The sequence below is a fragment of the Eulemur rufifrons genome, chromosome 30 (genome assembly GCF_041146395.1).
Source record: "Eulemur rufifrons isolate Redbay chromosome 30, OSU_ERuf_1, whole genome shotgun sequence".
In the NCBI taxonomy this organism is placed as follows: domain Eukaryota; kingdom Metazoa; phylum Chordata; class Mammalia; order Primates; family Lemuridae; genus Eulemur; species Eulemur rufifrons.
In genome coordinates this window covers 137,272,906-137,298,282 of record NC_091012.1, presented here as the reverse complement: position 1 = coordinate 137,298,282, position 25,377 = coordinate 137,272,906, and the positions used below count along the sequence as shown (strand labels likewise).

At 42.3% G+C, this 25,377-nt stretch overlaps 1 protein-coding gene across 2 annotated transcripts in view; it reads left to right on the top strand.

Moving 5' to 3' along the window:
* Positions 1-25,377, top strand: part of WWC3 (WWC family member 3) — a 120,022-nt gene that overhangs the window by 47,080 nt on the left and 47,565 nt on the right. Inside the window, exons 4-7 of one of the 2 annotated variants that reach the window (XM_069462849.1) lie at positions 8,630-8,706; positions 9,800-9,879; positions 21,772-21,901; positions 24,711-24,853. In XM_069462849.1, the coding sequence (XP_069318950.1) occupies positions 8,630-8,706; positions 9,800-9,879; positions 21,772-21,901; positions 24,711-24,853 (430 nt within the window). The remainder of the gene's footprint in view (positions 1-8,629; positions 8,707-9,799; positions 9,880-21,771; positions 21,902-24,710; positions 24,854-25,377) is intronic. The other variant, XM_069462850.1, reaches the window with a different exon arrangement.

Below are 25,377 nucleotides of genomic sequence, written 5' to 3'. Positions count from 1 at the left end.
GGTAAACTTTTGTTGATTTTATTTATCAACAAAACTGACTTTTGCCCCCCCCCAATTTCTTATCTGTTTTCTATTTTATTGGTTTATCTTCTTTATTATTTCCTTCCTTCTACTTAGTTTGGCTTTAATTTGTTCTTCCTTTTCTAGCTTCCTAAAGTGTAAACTTAGATCACTGATTTTGGACCTTTCTTACTTTCTCATACAGCTGTTAAAGGTATGGATTCACCTCTAGGTACTACTTTAACTGCATCCCACAAATTTTAGTTTGCTGTATTTTCCTTTTCATTCAGTTCAAAATATTTTTTCATTTCCTTTGTGGTTTATTTTTTGACCTATGGATTCTGTAGAAATAAGTTACTGGGGCCGGGCGTGGTGGCTCACGCCTGTAATCCTAGCACTCTGGGAGGCCGAGGCGGGACGATCGTTTGAGCTCAGGAGTTCGAGACCAGCCTGAGCAAGAGCGAGACCCCATCTCTACTAAAAAAATAGAAAGAAATTAGCAGGACAACTAAAAATATATAGAAAAAATTAGCCGGGCATGGTGGTGCATGCCTGTAGTCCCAACTACTTGGGAGGCTGAGGCAGGAGGATTGCTTAAGCCCAGGAGTTTGAGGTTGCTGTGAGCTAGGCTGACTCCACGGCACTCTAGCCTGGGCAACAGAGTGAGACTCTGTCTCAAAAGAAAAAAAAAAAAAAAGAAGAAGAAGTAAGTTACTGGGAATTTTAAAAGATATCATGTTGTTATTGATTTTTAATTTAGTTCCATTATGGTTAGAGACTATATTTTGTACAATTTCAATCTTTTGAAGTCTATTGAGATGACTTTGATGGCTGAATATATGGTCTTTCTTGGTGATCTCATAGGACTAGAAGCCCATAGGTTTGATGCCTCCGGGTCACCCCTAGCTGAAGCATTGGCTTATAACTGGTTCTGAGATCATATTAGTCAGCAAGTCTAAATCTTTCGGAAAGTTCCTCGAAGAAGCTAGGTTGACCCATATAAAGTTGCCATTTTTGTAGCTAAAAAAGATCTGCATATTGGCAGTTTGTTGTTTTATTTTTTTTTTTACCCCTCTCCTGCCCCAGTGCCTGGCAGTTTGTTATGATTCGACCTAATAGTGTGTTTCTTTCTAGTAGCTTTGAGGTGCTTTATCTGTTACATGCTTGGGTTTGGGTAGGTCTCCAAAGAGATTCTCAAATCATTCTTCCAAATAATGAAATGGAAGAAGTACATATCAGAAAAACTTGGCAGGAAGTTTCTTGCCAGTGATTGAAAAGAAAAATCGAGTCTAGAGAATGTGTATTATGTACTGGTTGCTACCAATGCATCCAGGACTTCAGTTGCTATAACCATGGGGACTCTGGACTGTATGCCCTTGAGGATGCAGACATAGGGGGACCTTAGAACATCTTGTCCAATTCCACACCCACCCTGAGGGTGAGCAAGGGGCGGGGGAACCCCAATCCAGTGCCAAGCCTGTGAGTTAAAGGTATTTGGTACTTGAAGTCCTTTGGAGCTGGGACATCCCATGGGATCAGGTTTTGTGTTTCCATGGGCTTTTTACTCCTTCGACATTTGGGAAAATAGGGAATTCTACTCAATTACATTCCTGTGCCCCATGGAATTTGATTAATGCCCATTAAAAAGAAATACTCAAGATGCTCTCTTTGAAGTGGTGTCTATTTCTTCAGTAGAGGGAAGGGGATGAATGTGATGTTGACGTAAGATTCTAACGTGCTCACCAGATTCCATTTCCTGCCCTGCTAGAAGTCTCTGTGTAGATACTGTCTCTTCTTCCACTTGTGAGGGTTGTTGCTTTCAAGTCTAGAATTGGGCCTGTTTTCACAAAAGGGCTAGACATGCCAGTGGATCTTCCCAGGGCCTATCAGCTCATCAGGCAAAAAGCCAACTATGAATGGAATCTAGGAGTCTATCCAAGTGGTTTATCAACTTGCTGCTGTCCCTGGGGCTTCCACCAAGCTCTTTCAATCTGCCATTTGTCCTGAACTACTAATTACAATGAGGAAAACCCTGCTAGAATTGACTCAGATGAATTCTTTCTGGCCACAGGATAAAGTTTAATACAGTGATCCTGTTGGCTTGAGTCACCGTGATCTAACAGATGGCTTGTACAGCCACACCAGAGGGGCTGGGCCCATGCTGGGAGCTGCTGGTGGCAGTATCCATAGCACACCTGAGCCTCACTTAGCCACATGGGTCTCGCCCCACCCGATCTCTCTCAGTGCTAGTCATCTAAAGCAGGAAGGTGTCTCTTTTTTCTGGTACTGGGAACAGAACAACATCTGGACTTATTTCCCACTATTTCCTTCATTGGCAATGACTTGAAGTGAAAGGTACCAGTATTCAATGAGCTCGTGGTTTATGTGAATTGTTATGATCACCACATTGTCAAGCATGTGCTGTTCTCTTCATTGTTAACATGAGAAATCAAATATTGGGGAGGCTAAATGATATTCTTCAAGGTTACATACCCAGTAAATGATAGAATTTGGATTTGAACCCAGATCTATTTGTGTTGGTGGCCTTCAGTACTTTGTACTATTTCCTAGACATGGAAGAGGCAGCTCAGAAGAGCTGATCGTATCTTAGGAACCCCTTGCCCCCCCTCCCCCTCAATTTTTAGGTTATCTAAAAATCCAGACCAGTTATAAATTGACAAGTTGTCTGGCAATTTTGCAGCAATAACGGGGGCCGGTGGCCCAGGTAGGGTCACTATTCATTTACTTTTCCGCAGATATTTATTTAACACCTGCTGTTGGTATATACTAAGTGTTGGGGACATAATTTATCTCTAATGGCTGATGAAAGGGAAAGATGAGGCAATAACAGTAAAAGAAGGAACTAACTAGAACAGCCATTTCTAATGTTGGCGAAGGGTGTGGGGGAGGGCAGGAGGAGGGGAAGTGCATCTGGCCCACACCCTTCACACATTTCCCCTGAGCTATGGAAATCACCCGAATAAAACTCCATTCATTGGAGAGGAAAGATTTTGTGTCAATATTGGGCCATCTGGTATCTAAGAATATCCAGGTCTTGACCTTTTTTGTCCCTGTCCAGAGCAAATGCAGATGCTTTGCTGAATTCAAGCACACGTGTCTCCATGAGCCTAGGAACCCAACTCTGCTTAATTCTATGAGTTTCTGAGCTAGCTGCCTGGTGCCCAGTCCTCTTTTGTTATGCTTTGTACACTGCTGGGGTAAAACTGCTCGACAATGGACTCATTCTGAGATATACCCTATACTTTTTCTACAGCTCCATTTTGTAGAGTTTTCTCCTGCTTTCTTCATTGCAACATGTTATTCTATTTGTCTTCCTTTTAGCACTGGATATATTCATTTTTTTTCTGGAGTTACTCCTTCATCCTTCCTGAGAAACTCTATCCCCAGATGCATTCAGATGAACCATATGACCATTTGCAGGATCTTTTGGAAGAAATTCTTGCATGGGGTAGAATTATAGTTTAAACCACACACAGGTCTGCAAACTATGTTAGGCCCACAGGCTGACTCCTGTCCATTGTGGGTGTTTGTAAATGAAGTTTTATTGGAACACAACCATGCCCATTCACTTACCTTTGTCTATGGCAGCTGCAATAGCAGAATTGAGTATTTGAGACAGACCGTATGGTCCACAGAGCCAAAAATATTTGCTATCTGGCCTATTACAGAAAAAGTTAGCCAACCTCTGGTCTATAGCAGTGGTTCTCAACCCTAGCTGCAAGTTAGAATCTCCTGGAGGCCTTTTAAAAACTGCTGGTTGGGCCCCACCCCAAGAGATTTTGATATAATGGGCCTTGGGTGGGGCCAGGCATGGTTTTTGTTTTTTTAAGCTCCCCAAGTGATTCCCAGGGTCAAGATCCACTCGTCTAGATTGACTGAGAATGGCCCTGGTAGCCGCAGAAGTAAGACTTTGTTATCTGGCTTTTAGGAGCTACCCAAAGTCTAAAAGTCTCTTTGGGCGGCTGGGAAAAAGAGTCAGCCTTATCTGGTGAGAATGTGCCGGCCCATCCTGAATTCTTGGGTTAGGTGGTGGTAAAGCTTGACCTTATCAGCCAGCAGTCCTACCAACATTCTTTCTGAGGCTCCAAGCCTGTCCCACAAAGACTATCTTCCATTGGTACTCTGTTGAGGGGTTTCCCATCTGCTCTCTTGGTTAGGAGAAGGGCTACAGGCATTCCATTCAGTCTTTTGTTCTCCTTCACGCAAGCATGTTGCAGCAGGCAGGAGAAAAATGAATCAGGTAGCATTTTAAACGAGTATTACTCGACAAGCCTCAATCTTGAAGGTTGTAGCAGAAAATGCATGATTCCTGAGAAATAATCCCCTAGTCTGTCCTGGAGAGAAAATAATTGGTTAGGATTTGGTGGCATCTTGTGTTATTTCTGTAGATCACCACCAAGTGGCCTTATTTGATGGGTTGTTTTTGTTTTTGTGTTTGGTCCTTTGCTCATAGCACCTTAAAAAAAAATCACCTTCCCTTTGCTGGCCGTAGTTGTTTATATGTACGCCTCTCCTGTCACCTTGGAATCTGTTGGGGCTTGCCGGCCCCTCTCCCAGAGTCCTCCTTGGCTTCCTTGAGCAACTCCCAACAGCGCTGTGTCTTGGAGGTAGACACCCAGACCTAAGGAGCAACCTGCCCCACAGCACGTCTTTGTGTAGGACTGCTGGTCTTTTAAAGCATGTCATCTCCCTGGGTTGACATTAGGTTCCCACAGTTCAGAGGAAGCCTATGCATGAGCTAGATAGGGACAGGCACACAGATGCATGTTTCTCCTTTTCAATAACCCATAAAATTGAAATCCAGAATAAGTACTGGGGTTTGCAGCATTTTGAGTGCTAATTACATAGGTCAAGTTCACTTGTTGAGCGATGGGCCTTGGGGAGCTGGAGGATCTTTCCTTCTTATGTGGGGAAAGCTAGTCTGATTAAAGGATCTTGGGCAGCTGACCTACAGGAGCCCAAATTTTAGGCACAAATCTCTCTATGAATGATGGCATAATGTCAATCAAGTCACTACATACTGTCTTTTAATTTATAAAATGGGCAAGAAAACATAAGCGTCATCTCACCTTCACAAAGATTTTATGAGAATAGATGAAATAAATGTGAAAGGTACCCTATAATAGCAAGGTATAATAATTTATATTGCTGTGGCCCAGCTAAGGTGTAACCTTGTTATTATATCATCTGAAGCAGTATTATATGCTAAGCAGACTCTAAACTATTTAATAGCTCTGCCCACACAACTCTTCAAGAGAGAAGAAAGCTTCAGAGCTGAAAGTCTGGTCTTTATCATAAACCTTGAAATTGGAGACTTATCTTAATAGAGGAAGATATTTCTTTTTCTAAATGTTATGAAGTGCATGCTGTTAAAAATGGGGTCTGGAGGGCTTTGTAAATGGTTTTGTTAGACTTATTGGCAGATAGAAGGAACTGAGAATTTTATTTATAAATTGAGTTATATTATTAAAAGTGATGCCAGTGTTCACAACTCTCCTTAGCATTTGCAGATAAAATGTATTCATTATCTTAGGTACTTGAGTGGGCTTTTCCCTCATCCCAGTCTTGGAATTTTTTTTTTCCAAGACAGAGTCTTGCTCTGTCACCCAGGCTAGAGTGCAGTGGCATCATCATAGTTCACTGCAACCTCAAACAACTGGACTCAAGTGATCCTCCCACCTCAGCCTCCCAAGTAGCTGAGAGTACAGGAATGCCACCATGCCCGGCTAATTTTTCTATTTTTTTAGAGATGAGGTCTTCCTATATTGCCCAGCCTGGTCTCAAACTCCTGGCCTCAAGCCATCCTCCCACCTCAGCCTTCTAAAGTGCTAGGATTACCAGCGTGCCTGGCCTCAGTCCTGGAATTTCATAGAGACCATAGCAAAGGTAACATGAATGGGATCAATAGAAGTAAAACCTATTCTATCATTTTGGATGATTTCACCTGTAACAGAGAAAACTAAATCCCACAGGCTTAGACAATAAGGAATTCATTATCACATAACAGAGGCCTCTAGAGGTGGGGCAGGGTCCCTCATAGGCGGATTTGGTGGCTAGGTGGTGTCATTGGTTTATCAGCTTCCTCCTCTAGGAGTGGGTACACGCTAAGTCTCTTGGTGGAGAGGTGGCTACTCGACAACATCATGGTTCTGTTAGTTAAGGAGGAGAAATGGGAGAAAGGTTGCTGTGTACATAGAAGCCCCACAGTATCCACTATACCTCCTGTGTATATTTCAAGTCTTTTCACTAATTTTTCCTATGAAATTGCATAGACAGAAAAATTGTGATGGTGGTGATTTCAGATCATTATTACTGATGTTTATTTAACATTGCAGTTAACTTTGTTGAATTTTGATGGTAGGGTTGCTTTCTACCCCTAATGGGAAAGATCCCAGGTGATAACTTGGCATTGTCTTCCTCCCACTGCAAGTTGACAAGTTGACACACGTGTTATAGTGTTATGAGCCAGGAGTCAGCAGGCCCTAGGCTCATAGCCTCAGTGGCATATTCTCTCCATCCCAAGTGGGAGGCCTTTAAGCTCAGGTCTGGGAAACTTCAGTCCCAGGAACTTAATGTGGAGGTTTTCTTAAATCATTTGTGCTTCTTAAGGGCATTGTTTGAGATGTTACTTTCATTACTGATCTTATTTATTTATGTACTTACTTATTTTTTTAGAGACAGGGTCTCACTCTGTTGCCCAGGCTGGTGTGCAGTGGCACAAACACAGCTCTCAACAGCCTTGAACTCCTGGGCTGAAGCGATCCTCCTGCCTCAGCCTCCTGAGTAGCTGGGACTACAGGCACATACCACCATGCCTGGCTAATTTTTCTTATTTTTTGTAGAGACTGGGTCTCACTATGTTGCCCAGGCTGGAGTGCAGTGGTGCAAACATAGCTCACCACAGCCTCGATCTCCTGACCTCAAGGGATCCTCCCACCTCAGCCTCCCAGAGTACTGGGATTACTGGTGTGAGCTACCACACCCGTTCCCTTCATTACTGATGTTAAATAAAACCAGAGTCAGGCAAGATGGAAGATGTAGGATTTGGAAATAGGCAGTCTTATCTAAGGAATAATTGTGTTTTAAAAATATTTTACTCCATGTCTTTGAGAGATCGCAATTCTAAGAAAATTTGAGATAAAGTTGGCAAACGTTTAGCTCCTCTAGTTATTTATTTCCAGTAGATTCAGTTGTTTTAAAATTCCGACTGAATGGGGCAGAAATAGATTTGCCATAACACTGTTGTTAAAATGGAAGATCTGACTGCTCAAATTAATTTTGGATGCAGTTTTAATTGAGGTTTTAAATAATCTTGCTGTTTAAGCTACTTGATGGCTTTGAGCCATCTTTTTCCAATATAAAATCAGGAAATGATTTTGAATTAGTTTCTAATTGTTGGCTCCTAAGTTATCCAAATGACAGCCAGCCTTTGGTACCCAGACCAAAGGAGTAAAAGAAAGGATGCTGGCCCTGCAGATGTGTCTTCAGTGCAGGTGATGCTAATGGCAATAATCAGGAGGCAGATGACACCAGTGTGGGGTGATTCACAGATGAAGACAAAGGAACATTCCACCAGGTACAGAAGAGAATGGAAGCCAAGTTGCAGTAGTGTAAAAGCCCATGGCTTCAGAAGCCTAAAGAAAGGAGACAGAAACATCAAGAAAAAGCAATGCAGAGAAGTGGATGGGGTGGTAGAAATTAGGAACAGCCACTTGCTGCTCCAGCTGCTGGAACACTGGAAAAGGCTTGCAGCTCTCTGTGTGGACAGAAATTGGCTGACTGTGCCTAGTGTGTAAACAGCTCTGTGGGTCTTATTCACCCCTAGGTAATGGCTAATCATGAAAATGATGCTGTGTCTATAAAAAGAGTTTAAACTATGTGCACTACACTGTTTAAGAAAGCGTTGAGCTATGTGATGTCTTTTAGCTAGCTAAACATCTATCAAAAACCAGCTGTGAGAATGAAAATGTGAGTGCCCCACTTCAGTTTCCATGGGACAAACAACTTGGGGGCACAGCTTTTTCTCAAGCCTGCCAGGTACTGACACAATACTGGAAAGTTGTCTTTTTTATTTTACAAATATTTAATGTTTTTTTTTTCTTGTGTCAAAAGTTGTTCATCTGGAGAATATAGATATGAAGAAAATAAAAATCAAATCATTTGTAATACAATCACTGAGAATAACCACAGTTAACTTTTTGGTTCTATTTTTCCAGTGACTTCTGTGTCTGTATTTTAAAAGGAAATAAAAATGGGTTCATATTGCATATACTACTCACATGTTAAGAACAGTTTTCTATACTATAATCATACCTGCGTATATATAGGGTGTTTAACCCTAGTAGTTTTGTAGTAGAACTAAACCAAGTTTTGATTTATCTACAGCCATATATTTTATTATATGGGATTATATAATAAAGTCCTCATGCAAAAATCAAACATCAAAAAGATTTGAGGATGTGAAATGTTAATTCTTTGGGAGCCAGTGCCCACTTGTAAATCTGGGACTTAGAATTAATTATTTAATACAGTGCATCAGAAGTTCCTTATGCATATGTATTTATTTTAAAGGATCCATTATAAAATAAAATATCTTCTTTGTGTTTAGCATTCTCTGGATATTCAACAAATACAAAGTATGACCCACACCAAATTAAAGCAGAAATAGCAAGTCGTCGGGATAGGGTGAGTAAAACCAGTGTTTTCACAACTGGAAGTGCCATGTGCTTTTTTGTGCCATGTGCTTTTTTGTGTAACATCACTTATCATGGTTCATTTCATGGTAGTCAATGTCCCTGATGCTCATATTTTAGTAAGATTTTTTATTTCATGGATTATTATTATTGCATTTTGTTTTATTTTCTACTTTTTTTTCCAATAGGAGGAAAAAGTTTTATTTTAAAACCTTAGCTCATCTAACAAAAAGTAGCTTGTATCCCTGTGCGTGTTTCATAGAGATGGGCTCACCAACCATTTGGAAGGGTTTAGTGACCACAGGGCTGGATCTCACAGGGCTGCTTCCCCATGTCAGCAGGATGCAGCCTTGGAGCTGCTTTCTCTCCTGGTTTGCTAGTCCTAGAGGGATTGCTCCTGCAATGGCGTTTGACCAGAAGGTCAATGCTCCTTCCCTGGTGATGCCTGAATTATTTATGGGTTACCTTGCTTCATCTCTTCAGAGCCTTATCTTGGTTATCTGGGAAGGGGGACACTTTTGTTTACGACAAAGCAAACATCTGGCAATGAAGCCTCCTCTTCTCCTGGTGTTTCGTTCCTTGAACTAGGGTGTACATTTTAGTACGGTGGTTCTCAAATTTTAGCACACCTAGGAAAAACACCTGGGGCGCTTGTTTAAAGTGTGAGATTCCAGGCCTACCCCCTGAGTTTTGACGTAGGCCTGGAGCAGGTCCCAGAATCTGTTTAAATAAGCACTCCAGGCCCGGTTGAGTTTCAAGTAGTCTGAGACCACGCTTTCAGAAACAGAATTTCTTATGTGGGATCCAGAGTAGTAAGTAGAAGGAAGGATGAAGAAAATATTACAAAGTTTGCTAATTGTAATGTGTAAATCATTATCTTGGAAAAGAGAATAGTTACTGGTTCCCCACTTGGGTAGGAACCTGTCAGCAGTCTGGGATTATGTATGTCAATGGAAATTCATGAAGAGAATAGACGATCCACTGAATTGCAAGCTAATTATAAACTTAGATGACAAAGCTAATGACAACTGTAGAAACAATTTTTCACAGCTTGTTTTTGGAAAAAAAATGTGATTTGTCTTTAGCTTTCCAGATTAAAGCGAGAGCTGACCCAGATGAAGCAGGAACTGCAGTACAAAGAAAAGGGGGTGGAGACCCTGCAAGAGTGAGTTGCCTGTGCTTACAGATGGGAGCACTTTTCTGTGATTTCCTCTTGTCCTGACCCGCCTGGTACCTGGACACCGGTCTCAAAGCTTCATCACCTTCGCTTCTATGCCTTTGTTTATGCTCACTGTTTCCTAGTCCTAAGCATCAGAATCTCTCTTTTCCTTGATGATACTCTATTCCTTTAAATGGAAACAGTTGGGAAACAAGACCTTTATTTTTATATTTATGCACATTTTCTCTAGCTGCATGGTCCAAGACATTTATGTCTATTTACATTTAAATTTAGTTTTTTGTTGGTTTTATCCTCCTGAATTTTTTATTCTAAAATTTAAATTTAAATTAATTAATGTAAAAGAAAATTAAAAATTTAGTCTCAATAGTGACATCTGAAGTGCTCAGTAGTCACATGTAGCCAGGGCAGATTTTCTCCACCTTGGCACTAGTGACATTTGGCTCATTCTTTGTCTTGGGGGACTGTCCTGTGCACTGTAGGATGTTGAGCGGCATCCATGGTCTTTACCCGCTAGATGCCAGTAGCACCCCCACCCCCATTATAACAACCAAAAATGCTTCCACACGTTGCCAAGTGTCCCCTAGGGCAGCAGTCCCCAACCTTATTGGCACCAGGAGCCAGTTTCATGGAAGACAATTTTTCCACAGGCAGGGGGGAGGGAGGGATGGTTTTGGGATGATTCAAGCCCATTACATTTATTGTACACTTTATTTCTATTATTATTACATTGTCACTGGCCACTCTCTGGTAGGATTTTGATGAGAGTCTGCAAGCAATTGATTTATTATGGTCTCTGTGCAGTCAAACCTCTCTGCTAATGGTAATCTATATCTGCAGCCGCTCCCCAGTGCCGGCATTACCACCTCAGCTCCACCTCAGATCACCAGGCATTGGATTCTCATAAGGAGCCACGACCTAGATCTCTCGCATGTGCAGTTTACAGTAGGGTTCCTGCTCCTATGAGAATCTAATGCCACCACTGATGTGACAGAAGGTGGAGCTCAGGGATCGGGGAGCAGCTGTAAATACAGATGAAGCTTTGCTCGCTCCCCACTGCTCCTGCTGTGTGGCCTGGTTCCTAACAGGCCACAGAACAGTACTGGTCCACAGCCCGGGGGTTGGGGACCGCAGCCATAGAGGACATACTTGCCCCTAGTTGAGAACTTACAGTTGAGGCTACTGACAGCACAGGTGAGAGATTTCTGTCATCACAGAAAGTTCTTTTGGACAGTCCGGTCTGTAGGTCTTTCTCCTGTTCTCATCTTTACAATTAGAACTTTAGCCCCACTAAGACTTTAGAGATGAATTTTTTATAATTAGTGAGCTATATTTAATCAGCAATTTTAACGAACTAAAGCTATTTTACAAATGGCAATAGTGCTGGTCTGACAGAATTCATTCTCCTAATAAAGAGTATTGTCTGCTTGTTGCCCAGGTCACCCTCTCTTGGTTCACTGGCTTCACTTGCTGAACTTGGGCATGGACTTCATAATCTCTGTGCCTACTTTTCTCATCTGTAAATGGTGATTCTCCTAGTCAGCTTAGGCTGCTATAACAAATACCATAGACTGGGTGACTTAAACAAGGAACAAGCACAAGCAAATCACTTGATTTGACAGGTAATAAAAGTGACCAGAACTGCCTAGTTAAATTTGAGGTTGATTTCCTACTGTCATTGGGCCACACCATAGCTGTCTCTCATTACTCTACAGTGTCTGTGGATAATGTGTAGTTTTAATGCTAGGCATTGTGTGTGCTGGAGGTTGCAGTTAATTTAATTCTCACTTGGAGAAGCTCTGAGGGAGGTGACTGGGGTTCAGGAACCCCAGGTTTGCTTGGGACCCCTGAGTATCAGAGGGGAGCCAAGCCTGGCACTTTTCCCTGCTGGCTGTGGCTTCTGTGGCGGGATTGCGGGCCCAGTGCCTGTTCCTTCACCTGAGCTCCATCATTCTTGTGAACTCCGTTTCCTTATTTGAAGACAAAGGTTATATTGCAATGTTAGCCCAAGACTGAATAATCTAGAAAAGAAAATGTGTTAGTGACTGAGAAACCCCCCTTTTCCTTGGCATTCCTAGGAAGTAAATTCATCTTCTGTAGTTGCACTAGTTTGAAGAATAGGAAAAGGCGGCCTTTGTTTCTCCAGGTGTGTTAGACAGAGAAGCAGGAGGCAGTACAGGAAGAGTTCTAACTTTACACCTGTAGTCAAATGGAGTATGAGTTGTGCTCCTGGAAGGCAGAAGGGCCAGTGCCATTTATATTTTCTTTCTGCTTTCGTTATCAAGATCCCATGCATGGGAGCAGTGATTGTAAACTTGCCCCTTGCCAAGAGGAGGTTTCTGGTGCCTGCCAGAGCTCCTGAGGATGCCCGCCCTCCCTGGGGAGGCTGAGGAGTGGCGTACAGGAAGGCCCTGCACTTGGCCTTGTTCCTGAGGGGCCTATCCCCGGCAGTAGCCTTCCAGGTACCCATAGGTATGTTGCCTCCACTCTGTTTGATGCTGTGTTGTCACTGCTCATGTTTACTTTATTCTGACACAGCCTCACTGGAAGAAGAGAAACATGGGCACTTCTACCACCCTTAAAATTCTTTGTAAATGAAAAAAAATCTAGTAGCCTTTCTCTGAGTTCCACAGGCTATAAGACGAAAACAGAATTATTTTTTTTGGTATTGAAAATTGGGCTTTTATGTTTGGATCAAATCATGCAAATTTATGTCATTGAGAAATTCCGAACACTTTTTTAAGCATTGAAAATGTGATGATCCCACTTCTACTGTTAAATCCTGACTATAAGTACAGACAGCATTAGAGCTGTTGCACATAAACATGATGCTTCTCTGATTTTATTACCAACATCAATTTAAGGTAGTGGCCCTAGATTTTCCTCCAGAAGATTTTCTGCTGTTCTTACTTCCCAGAATATCCAGTGTATTTTTTTCCAGAGCACCTCACCAGGAGTTTGGCTGCTTATAACATTTTAAACTTGACTTGTTTACCTTGGTGAATTTCCTGGGTAGCAAGGAAATCCATCATTATGCTTGGATCCAAGTGAGGAAAAAAGAAACTTTTGTGTTTTATTTTAAATCTATATACGTTGTTAATTGTCACAGAGGGGAGCTGGCCATGGATGCATTCTCTGAGTTAATGATGGAGCATGTGCTTGTGTGTGTGTATGTGTATGATATACCTATACATATATAAAGTATACATATCGACTTTTAATGATGGCAAATGTCAAACATAAACAAAAGTAGAATAGTATAATGAAACCCTCGGGTACCCTTCACCCCATTTTACCCACACAGTGGCCAGTCTTGGTTCGTTTGTGACCCTGTCCGATCTGCTGAGCTTTCACTGCCTTAATTGAAGCAAATCCCAGAATCACATTTAATCTGTAAATATCTCTCCTAAAGTTACGGGCTCCTTTTGAAAACATAGCTATAATGGCCACACCCCACTAATAGGCATCCTATTTCCTGTGAACATTCCCATTTCTCTGGTTGTTTGGGTCCAGATTCAGATTAGGCCTACACAGTGCATTTGAGTGATGTGTCTTTTAAGTCTTTTAATCTCTGCTTTCCTCCTTTTTTTTAATGACAACTTATTTGTTGAAGAAACTAATTTGCTTGTCCTATAGAATTTCCCTGATACTAGGTTTTGCTGCTTGAATTCACATGGTGAATTGAACATATTCCTCTGTCTTCTGTTATTTATGCATATGGATATAATTAATTTGAGAGGTTTGATCTGATTCAAGTTCGATTTATTTTTCTTTTCTTTTTTTTCCATAAAAATGTTTTATAGGAAGTAGTGCTGGTGTTATTTCTGTCAGGAAGCTCATACTCTCTGGTTGTCTCTTCGTGGTGTGAAGATTATTGATGGGTTCTGGCCTTGTTGGCCTGATGCTTCCATTTATCATATTTCCCAACAGCTTTTCACCTAATGTTGTTCATGTGTATCTTTCAGGATAAGTTCCTCAAAATGGGCTTGCCGGGTGAAGGAGTGAATGCATTTGTGGTAATTACAGGTTGACTATTCAGGAATAGTCAACCTTATGCAAAATGCTTGGGACCAAAGCATTTCGGATTTTAGATTTTTTCAGATTTTGAAATATTTGCACTATACTAAGTACTGGTCAATATCCCTAATCCAAAAGTCTGAAATCCAAAATGTTTCAGTGAACATTAACTTTCAGCATCATGTCAGCACTCAAAAAGTTTCAGACTTTCAATTACTTTGGATTTTGGATTTTTGGATTAAGGATGCTCAACCTATATTGGATATGTCCAAATTCCCCCCTCTAGGGATTACATCATTTTGCATTCTTGCCGCTAACATATGAGTTTTTGCTTTTCCCATAGCTTTGCCAACAGAATGTGTCGATAAGCTTTTACATTTTTGCCAGTCTCATAGGTAAGAGAGAGTATCTCAGTGTAATTTTAATTTGCATTCCTCTTGAGGCCCTTTATAAAAGTCTTCAGAAAATAGGAGCTCCTTTTACCATGAGTAATTAAAGTTTTCAGAAAAATTGAGCCTACCCAGTGAAAGATCTGCTGGACTCTGTTGCCCTGAAGTTTCTGAAGGTGGTTTTGAAAAGCTACCTTAATGTAACTTATCACTAGTGTCCTGAGGCAAAGGGAAGGACTCAGAACCAGGATGTATACAGGGTTTCTAAAATGGGTGATCCATGAGATCAGGCTGAGCACACCAATAGATGTGGACAGATTCACCTCACTAGTTCCCTCCTGGAGATCTAGAATATTCCTCGTGTTAGATTCTGAGTTGTCCTTCCCTAGGAAGCTCATTTAACGTTGCCTCGCCTCGAGTTTCCCATGGTTATGGGACATTAAGGCCCTTTCCTGCCATGACACCTGTCACGTCCCTGAGCACTGGCTCAATGGCAGATGGTGCTTTGGGGAAACACTGCTCTGACTGCCTTGTTAGTACATCCATCGATTCATGGTGTGATGTTTCCACACCCGGCACCTGATCCTTCTCACAGCTTCCACCGTGACCACTCTGGGCCAAGCGCTGTTATGACTCACCATTCTCACGCAGTAGCCACAGGGATTCTTTTAAGATGTTTCCTCTGCTTGTGACCATCCTGTGGCTTTCTCTCTCAGAACACAAGCCAGACTCTAGATGAGGTGGCCCCCTGACCCAGCCTCACCTCCCCCTGGTTTCACCCTTCTTCACTTAGGCCAGCCACCCTGCTGACCGCCCAGCATGCTGTGGGCACTCTGCCTTTAGCTTGGTACTTGCAGCTCCCTCTGCATGGAGCACTTGCCCCCCAGTTCTTGTGCGCCTGTTCCCTCCTCCGCGTAGGTCTCTGACTAGTGACTCTCACTGAGACTCTTGTTTAACCATCCTATCTGAAAGGGTGCTCTCTCTGTCACACTCCAGCCCCAAACTTGGCTCCATTTTCTTTCAAACACTGATCACAGCCTGACCTAACAGTGCTTTCTATTGTCTATCTCCCTGACTCATGAGGACAAGGACTTTGCCTCGTTCCCACCTTGATCCCGAGGCCCCTGATGGTTCCCAGCATGAGGCAGAATGAATGGAGGCTGCCTGGGTGCTGTGCTGGAGTGGCTGGTTTTGCTGCTCCTGTGCCCAGTGGTAGCTGTCACTGGGTCACTTCATTCTTGGGCACTGGGCCATTCTGAGTGAGGGCAGATCTTTCCTGGGCCAGAAGCTTTGCCTGGGCTGTGAGGAACTCAGGGAGGTCTCTCTACCTTGGCCCAGTCACCTTCTTAACTGTCCTCCAGCATTGCCTCTCTTCTATGTTTTGTGTTTTATTGTGTTTTGGCCTCGGTTTTATAAGGAATCCTGTTACTTGTTACTGCTATGCAAATCACAGAAAGGAGTGTTCACCAAATGTTCCAATTACCAGCTTCCACCAGCTACATTCTCAGCCACTGGGTGAACTTCTTTGTCTGAAGCCTTTTAATGTGTGCTTAGCTTCCCTATTGGGGCGGTGTGAGTGAACTTAAACCTGTTTATATCCTTCAATAAGAGCAGCTACGCACTTCTAAGCATTCAGTGACAGAACAAGGCATTACTAGATATTATTAATAGAATCAGCATTTTCTGGCTGAGGGGATTTAGTAGTTTCAAAAGAGAATGGGATCGTTCACAGTCAGTACAGGCTTAGATTAACCATCTCCCATTAACATATCGCATAAGGTACAGCCCATGCATAAACCCTGGCAATACTCAGATAATAGTAAAACATACAGAAATGGGGGTGGAAACAAAAGGAACATTGTTCTTGGTCGTGGGGCAGGTTCGGTGTTCTACACAGGACCTGCTGTTGATAGAAAGCCACCAGAAGCTTTCTGAGCTTCACTCAAGGCCCTCTGCCAGAGCTGCTGATATAAAAGGTAGAATTTGTAATAAAACTTTACGTTCTTTTGGGCCGTAATCTGTGATATTAACATGGAATATCTTTAGAGGCCTGGCAGCTCTTTTCTTCAAGATGTGGGGTTAAGAAGTTGTGTGATTTTACTCTTATTTTTACCAGTGCACTTCTCTTAACATCTTAAATTGAACAACAAATATGGAAACTTTTTTAGGGCAGCGAGAGGTAGAGGTTGATGGTAAACATCTCAAAAATGCCCTTTCAGTGGTACTAGGTTCCTCATCTGAAGCTATATTTTCTCCTTTTCTCTCCAACCTGTTTCTTTCAAAAGCAAACCATAAAGAGCACCAGGTTACTTTGGGATGGCCTTCGACTGGCTGTGAGTGGCCTTCGGGTTTGACACAGTGGGCTGTTGGAGGCCTTGACTTTGAGTGTATTGTTAACCTAGCGATTAAGAGGACAAGTACTGGTGTTGGGGCCCTTGGCTGTGAACCTCACTGTACCTCTTAACTGGCTGTGTGACCTTGAACAAGTCACTTAACCTTCTTGAAGTTGTGTGCAAAATGTAGAGGGTGGCAAAGTGAAGACTGGGAGTCTGCACACTGAATTTTTTTTCCACACTGAATAATAACTTTATATCCTTGTTCATTCTCTTTGAGCAGTCACCACTTTTCTATCATTTTATTTCTGATGTATGGTAAAACCACTGCCTTACACTCTTTTTTTTTAAGCACGAAACAAGGTTTATTGAGGAGAGAAAGATAAGATTACAGAGCAAGAGCAAGATATAGGTTTATAGAGTAAGAGCAAGGTACGTTCACCACAGAACAGCAAATGGGCCTCTTGTCTTAACAACAACAACAACAACAACAAAAAAAGGCCTGCACTCTTAAGCTTAAAAACAGAATAAGATAGTTCTTTGGCAGCCACAGATATTGTGATTTTTTTAAACAAACTGGAATACATTGATATTTTAGAAAATACCAAATCATTGAGCACATCATCTAAATTTGACCAAAATTCTATGGGGTATTTTTAAAAAGAGAGAGAGCTCTTAAATACATGAATTTTGCAGAAATAAAAGAAGAGGTTTCCTGTCCTTTGAAGTTTTTGTTAGATGGAAATTGATTACAATTGAAAAATGGAGGTGGTTTGAATTCTCTGAAACGTAGCTTGCCCCTGTAAAAACATCCAGACCCACCATGACCACTCTGAGAGGGGTGACGGATGTCATGCTCAGCAGGAAGGGGCACCACCACACCTCATGACCCTGTGCAGGCTTTGGAGTCAGAGCATGTGGGTTTGAATCCCGCCTCTGCCAGATATTTGCTTTTCATCTAGGCCACTTAGTTAATCACTCTGAGCCTCAACTTCTTCATGATAAATCTGAAAAGATTGTGCTCATCTCATAAGGCCACTGAGAGAGTTAAATGAGGTGACAAGTATAAAGCATGCAGCAATACCCTGTCCCCTAATAGATGCTTGATATACTGAAGTGTTTTTAGATAATATTTATATAATATAATTATATAATCAAATAATATATACTATAAAATATTAACATATATTTTATATATTCATACTTACATATTATATATTATAATATATAACTATTTAAAAATAATAATATTTCAGAGATTCCTAGCCTTGAGATCCTGTTATCTGATAGTTTTCATACTTTGTAACAGTGGAGTCTTTATCTCTTTCCTTCCCTGCACACAACCCCTTATGTGGAACCGTAATACCTGAGACAGAGCACAGAGAGCGGCTGCTGAAGCAGGGGTGAGGGGCTCCTCCCACAGCTACTCAGGCTGGCCACCCCAGGGTGCCCGTGGAACAGGGTCAACACAGCTGCTCTAGTCCAATCTTCTGCATTCTTCTTCAAGATCTCAGAGACACTTTGGGAATGCTAAGGCCAGAGCCCAGGTCCCTGGCCTCGAAGCCACATTTTCCTTCTGCAGCACTTTGCAGTGTCCCCTGGTGGAGTGAATTATGGGTACTGATGGTCCTCTCCCTGATGGGAACTGGGACCTGTTTTCCTTGGGGTGACAGGTATTCCCGTCATAGAACTTGGAACCTTGAGAGGCTGCTGGCTCAATTCCTGGGTTTACTGATGGCCCCACTTAGGCTTTATAGCTGCCACAAGCCATAAGGAAATCACAACATTTAAGTATAAAACTGCCATGGACATGGTTAGCCTCTCACATTGCAGTCTTTAACAATGGGCAAGTGTCTATATTTCTGTGGATATTAGTGTTGATTTCCGGGTGCATGAAAAATAGCTGTGTTTAGTGTAGTAGAGTTTCATTTCTCTATATTGGGATCAGTGTCAGATGATGACTGACTTGCTGTATTTTTCATTGTGGAGGAGCCTGTGGGCCCGGTTAGCACAGGCACTTGTCGTGACTATCAGAGAGCAATGAGGCTTTTCTGGCTGCAGGGATTTTGTCTGAAATTGCTGTAACCCTTTTCTATGGATTTCATCGGCTAGGTGGATTGTGGTTTATGACATTGAAAAGCCTTTTATCAGAAGATGAATACAAGGAGACATTATTACATCAGCATGTGTAGATTTTGTCTACAAGAAAAGTTTAGCGACCTTGTTGGCAGAGTGAGTGCTTTGAGATGTATGGCCTTTTATTTCTGCTTGTGTTAGAGATTCTTGGTTCTCCGTGCAGCATTTAAAAGGGGAAAAGCACATGGGCTTTCCTTCTGTTTTATGTTTTCTTACATCATGTATCTTGGTGTTTCTGAGATCACTACAAGAGACCTCACCCCTAGCCTGAGCTGGACATGGAGTGGAAGAATTTCATCTCTGTTTCTGGTGTTGCTTTTTCCTTGAGTGATTTCATGCCCAAATGGTTCTCTGTCATACAATTCTTTCTTCTGTTAATTTTCTCGGTGTTTACAAGTATGTTGAGACCATGGAGTTCAGTTTAATTATAGCTAGTATATGATGTCCTTTAGTGCATAATAATTAGTGTGAGAAGAGGCTCCTTCAACTTGGTGGTTCTGGGACCTGGTTGAGGGATCAACAAACCTCTTAGTTCCACCTATAGAGGTCCGCCTTCAGCAGGGATCCAGGAGTCTGTATTTGTTCTGGTGATCAGCTGGGTTTGGGAGCCCTGTTCTGTCCCCAGACTTCTGGTTCCATTCCCTTTCCATCACACCATTTAGCCACACAGCAAGCACCCGCTGTGCAACATTTCAGTGAATTACACTGATTTTTGCTGTGAAGCCGTGACGGTGAGAAAGTGTAAGATAGACCATTGGTGACTGTGGCACTTGACTTACATAGGTCTTGACTTATATAGATACTTGCAGTGAGGGAGAAAGCCCTTTTGGTGGAAGTGGGGCTGGTTTTGAATGACAGACAAAAGAGTTTTGAATATGTAGAAGGGGCTTATGGCCTACTGCTGCCATCCTTGCTATTGGCTCCCATGTTTTAGTAGCCACCAAGTGGCTAGCTGGCACTGTGCTAGGAACTTTTTATATTTTCTTGGTGAATCTCGTGAGGGCCGTCAGGTGATAGAGTTAAAGCCGACCACCGCCATCACGTGAGTGCTTGTGAAGGAAGGGACTTAATAAGAGCAGAGAAAAAAGAAAAAGACATGCCCACAGCCAGACATGAGTTCATGCTCACTCATTTTAACTTTCTGCTTGTAATATTCTGTATTTAAAAATACATGTACTTTTTTTATATTATTTTTTTTAATTTTTATTTCAACTTATTATGGGGGTACAAAAGTTTAGGTTATGTATATTGCCCATGCCCCGCCCCCCCCCCCGAGTCAGAGCTTCAAGCGTATCCATTCTTCAGACAGTGCGCATCTCACACATGTAGTTATACGCCCATCCTCTCCCCCCACCCTCCACATCTGCCTGACATACATGTACCTTTTCATAAAAATGTATAAAGAAATAATTCTGCTTTGTAGGAACAGAGTAGGCAGTGTGTATCTGAGAAACCTGCAAGTCTGTAACCTAGCAATTATGGAAGTACCTACGAGGTCAGGCCACACTGGGATTTAGGGGTGTCACATTCAATGCGTGGGCTCCCACGGTGTGCCCCCATCTGCTCTCCACAGGACAGGACTCAGGACCAGTCTTCATAAATATTTTATTGGTAGCTGATGGCAATTCCAGCAATACTGCTGAGCCTGATAGCCCTATTCCGAAGACAGGGAATGTTTTCTGGCTTGTTTCATGTGCCCTTCTCCTATTCCAAGGATGCTGACAGCTCAGGTCAACTCTGGTGCTGAGTTTTGCTGTGAGTTATGACATATTTGGCAAGGAATTTGTTAATGATGATAAAGTACTGGAGTTGGCAAATTATTTACTTTTTCTCCCCTGAGTAAGTAGATTCCACACTATCCTGATGATAATAATAAGCACCACAAACACTGCATGCCAGGCCTCCTGCTGAGTGAGTCCCATCCTTGAATTTTCTCATTAAATCTCACACCTATGTCATGGGAAAAGTATTTTCAGTGTCCGCATTTGAGATATGAGGAAGCAGGTAGAAAGAGGTGAAGTGACTCGCCCAGGGTCCCACAGCCAGTGAATGGCAGAGCTGGGTGCCACTCACACTCAGCAGCACACCAGAGGTTTCTGTGAGTGAAAAACAAGGGAGTTTGGGCTGACTGTTAACGCTGCAGATATTCAGGATAACATAGGGGGAAATATTAGAACCAGACCCTGTGTCCTGGTGGACCTGGAACTGGAAAAGCAAGCCAGTTGCTTTCCAGAGAAAGAATTCATTCCATTACTGGACCAAAGTTTCCCAAGTTCCTTATCCCTGAGGGCTCCCAAGGCTCAAGACGTAGGTATGGAAGACGTGACAAAGGACATGCTCCGGAGGCTGCCTGCTCTTTGAAGGCAGAGCCAAGTCTTGTCTTATTCTGTGTTCTGCTTCCACCACCCAGAGCCAGGCCTGGTGCACACAGGGGTTGGTGGGAGGGAGGGAGGGAAGGTAGGAGTGGGGGGGGAGGGGGGAGAGAGAGAGAGACAGACAGACAGACAGACAGACAGGGTGGAGATGAGACAAAGGAGTTTCCAACTTCTGCACAAGGCACCATTATTGGAAGCTCACTGCTTACTGCTGTTTCCCATATATTTTCCTTGCACACAAATCTCATTCTTATTTTTATTTAATCAACATTTTGACCACAAAGCTGGATGCTGGGGATAAATGAGACATGGTCCTCCTTTCAGAGAGGGGAGTTTATAATCTTAGGAAATTACTCAAGGCCGCAATCTCATTTCCTAAGGGGCACTAGGGGACGTGGGCATCCCGATTCAAACAGTCTTCACCTGCTTGGGATGCTCCTGGCGCAGGAGGAGTCATATTTACTACAAGGAAGGAAAGTTTCATGGGATCTTTATTTTTCTTTGCCAGAACATTGCTTTTAGCTGTTTCTCACCTTTTTGTGAAGCTTTTGGGTCTTGTTGTTGTTGTTTAATGGAATGTTATGATTGCATGATGGCATGTGGAATGACTTATTTTTCTGTTTGAACCAGGATCGATCGGAAGATGTCAAGTGCTCACACCACCTACAAACTGGATGAGGCCCAGGCTATCATGACTGAGCTCCGGACCATTAAGAAAGCCATTTGTACAGGCGAGAAGGAGAGGCGGGACCTGATGCAGGTAAGAAGCCTGGGGGCCACCCGCCTACCTGCTCACCTGTCTTTTATTTTAAAATGTTTTAAATATACTTATTTATTACATATGTTATATATTTATTGTATATGCAGTTCATATATAATATTATGTTAATATACAATACATACACATACACCGCATTATATTTAAATAAGTGTATTATCGTCGTCCCTCTGTGTCCTCGGGGGATTGGTTCCAGAACACCCCTCGGATACTAATATCTGAGGGTTCTCAAGCCCCTGATACGAAATGATGTAGTATTTGCATGTAACCTACGAACATCCTCTCATATGCTTTAAATCATCTCTAGGTTACTTATAATACCTAATACAATATAAATAGTTGTTATACTGTATTTTAAAATTTGTGTTGTTTTTTATTGTTGTATTGTTATTTTTTATTGTTTTTTTCCCCCAAATATTTTCTATCCAAGGTTGATTAAATCTACAGATGTGGGACCCTCGGACATGGAGGGCCAACTATTTTAGTTTCCTGGGGTTGCCGTCATAAAATATCATAAACTGAGAGGCTTAGAACACCAGAAATTTACTCTGTCAGTTATGGAGGTAGAAGTCTAAAGTCAAGGTGTGGACAGGGCCACATTCCCTCTGAAGGATCTAGGGGAGGATCCTTCCTTGCTTCCTCCAGCTCTGGCAGTGGCCAGCAATCCTTGGCATTTCTTGGGTTGTAGATGCGTCACTGCAACCTCTGCCTCCATGGTCACGTGGCCTTCTCCCTGTGTCTCTGTAAATTTACTCTTCCAATAAGGACATCAGTCATTGCATGAGGGCCCACCCTAATCCAATATGACCCCATCTTAAGTAGATTACATCTGCAAAGATCCTATTTCCAAATAAGGGCATATTCGCAGATTCCTGGGGTTAGGACTTCAAAATATCTTTGGGGGGGGACACAATTCAAACCACAGGAATGGGTGATACATTCATATTGTTTAATAATCAGAATAAGTCCAAGGGTCTGTGATAAGCCTTGCTATCATTCCATCCTTCTACCTTCCATAACTACTGTTATTAGCTTCTTGTATACTCTTCCAGTATTTATACAGACACACAAAAATATGGATACATGTCCAACTGCCCTCACACAAAGCCAGAACTATACTACTGTTCTGCATTGGCTTCCTCATGGAAGATAATATCCTGTACCTTTTCCCATATCTGCCCACAAAGAGCTTCTTCATTCCTTTATATAGTTGCATAGTATTTTACTATGAATTATATAGCTGGGATCATTGCAGCTTTATATTGCTTTGTGTTTTTTGCCCCTTGAATCTTGTAGTTTCCACTATTTTTTGCAAATGAACACACACTAGTCTTTTCACGTGGTGCTGGAATGCATTCAGTGCTTTCTGTTATAGCTTTTATTTTTCACTCAACACCCTAAGTGAACACCTACACCTGGTAGGCATTTTTTTAGAATCTAAAGAATGTACAACACAGAGGACATGTAAAGCAAAGCCCAGGCTCCTCAGCAAAATGAGGCAGATGTGCAAAAAAGTACCTTGCCTCACTGCTTCCTAAGGTCAAGGCCGTGAGTGACTGTCTCATGGTGCTCATGGAAATGCAGATTATTGGGCCCCACTCCAGATTTACCAAATTAGAATCTCTGAAGGTGAGGCCCAGTAATCTGTATTTTCAGATGACCTCTCCAGGTTATGCTAGGTAAATGGTCAATTGTTAGGTTTTGGGGGGCATACTGGTAGCTCTGAGAATAGCTACCATTTACTGAGATTTCTGTCTATGTGGCATTGGACAAGGTGCCCTATGTTCATTACCCATATCATACTAGCCAACACCCCAGGGTGACCCAGGTGGTATTTCACAGTGGCCATTAAGCAGGGCTCCGTGCCTTGGCCTCTCTGAGGCCACAGTGTGCAGCGCTAGAGCCAGCCACCCAGTTGCCTTGCTTGAGTTCCTCCCCATGGAGGCAAGAGATAGAATTTCTGGAAGAAGCTTTAGGCCCCAGCATCTTCTTTGAGGTCTCCACAACCTCTCGAACTATGAGAAACTCTAGGAAGAGGCACAGGCAAAGTCCTCTTCCATCAAAATTGAGTTGTTTTATTTTTCTTAAATAAACTTAACATTGACCCCTTCCAAGCCTTTGTCTCAATCTTGAGCCAGTTACATGAGTTCTGCACTTGGGTGTTCTGGTTCTGGTGTCTGCAGTAATATCTGCTGAAGGTGAACATATTCAGAAGTCTAAAAGAAATGGTCAACAGTTTGATTTCTCTTTAACTTTTCACACAAAAGGGTTCCATATGCCAGAATATATACTTGCTCTAATTTTTGGCAAACTAACATTGCTGTGAGATTACTTTGACCATGTAGAATTATGACTGAAAAAATCAGGTTATAAAAATACATAAGCATTGTCTGGGAGCTATTTTCACCTTCTCTGTGGTTTATCTATAATAGTCTCAAGGTGGCATTCATCTCTGTCAGACTCATTTACTGATTGAACATTTTGCATAGCAATGATTATTTTTTTCTTTAGGAAACACAAAGGTTTAAAAACCAGTAAAAAATGGCACTGTAATTGTTCTCTATTTTATTCACGTGCTGCCATGAGGACTCAGTTGTTATCTGATTTAAATGACTAAGAATGTTATTAAAGGTGCATGGGTGAAAAGCTAATGAGCACGGGAGCTAGGGGTGGAACGACTCTCCAGTAATAAATGAAGTTGCAGACCTAAAACCGGGTTGAAAGGTCCACTTCTAAAGGGAAGGAAAACATTGCCATCTCTGTTCAAAGAGCGTGTCTCCTTCCATTCCAGAGCCTGGTCAAGCTGACCGATGGCTTCAAGAACAGCTGCTCCATCACCGACTCGCTACAAGAGTTCCCACATGATCCAGGTGCGCTGGGCCATTCTGGTTTCCCTCCGCAGTTCTGTGATGCTGGCTCTCAGACCGAGGTATGCTGCCCGGGGAGAAGCAACGAGTGTGCTGAGAGAGATGAGGGCTGCTTTTGTGTTGCCGTCACTCATTTGCTTTAATTTTTCATTTTCACTTCAGAAATGTTTTCACTTTTGTGCCACTAAGTTTGAAGAAGAAAATATCATCTCTCACATCCAGCCGTGTGATGCAATTGAATTGCTTATTACCTCTGTCCTTGTGATTTGGATTCTTAAAAACTCCAGGCTCCTCGTGAGAGTTGAGTTTAAATGTTTTGTTGACAGACATATGACTTTTTAGAGCATGGATCGGCAAACATTTTTGGTAAAGGGCCAGATAGTAAATATATTAGATATTAGATATTTTAGGCTTCTCAGGCCATGCAAAACTATTCAACTCTGTCACTGTAGTGGAAACGTAGCCATTACAGGGATGATGTATGAGGAGTGGGCGTGGCTGTGCTCCAATAAAACTTCACTTACAAAAACAGGCGGTGGGCTGGGTTTGGCCTGCGGACTGTAGTGTTTACTGATCCCTGCCTTAGACCAG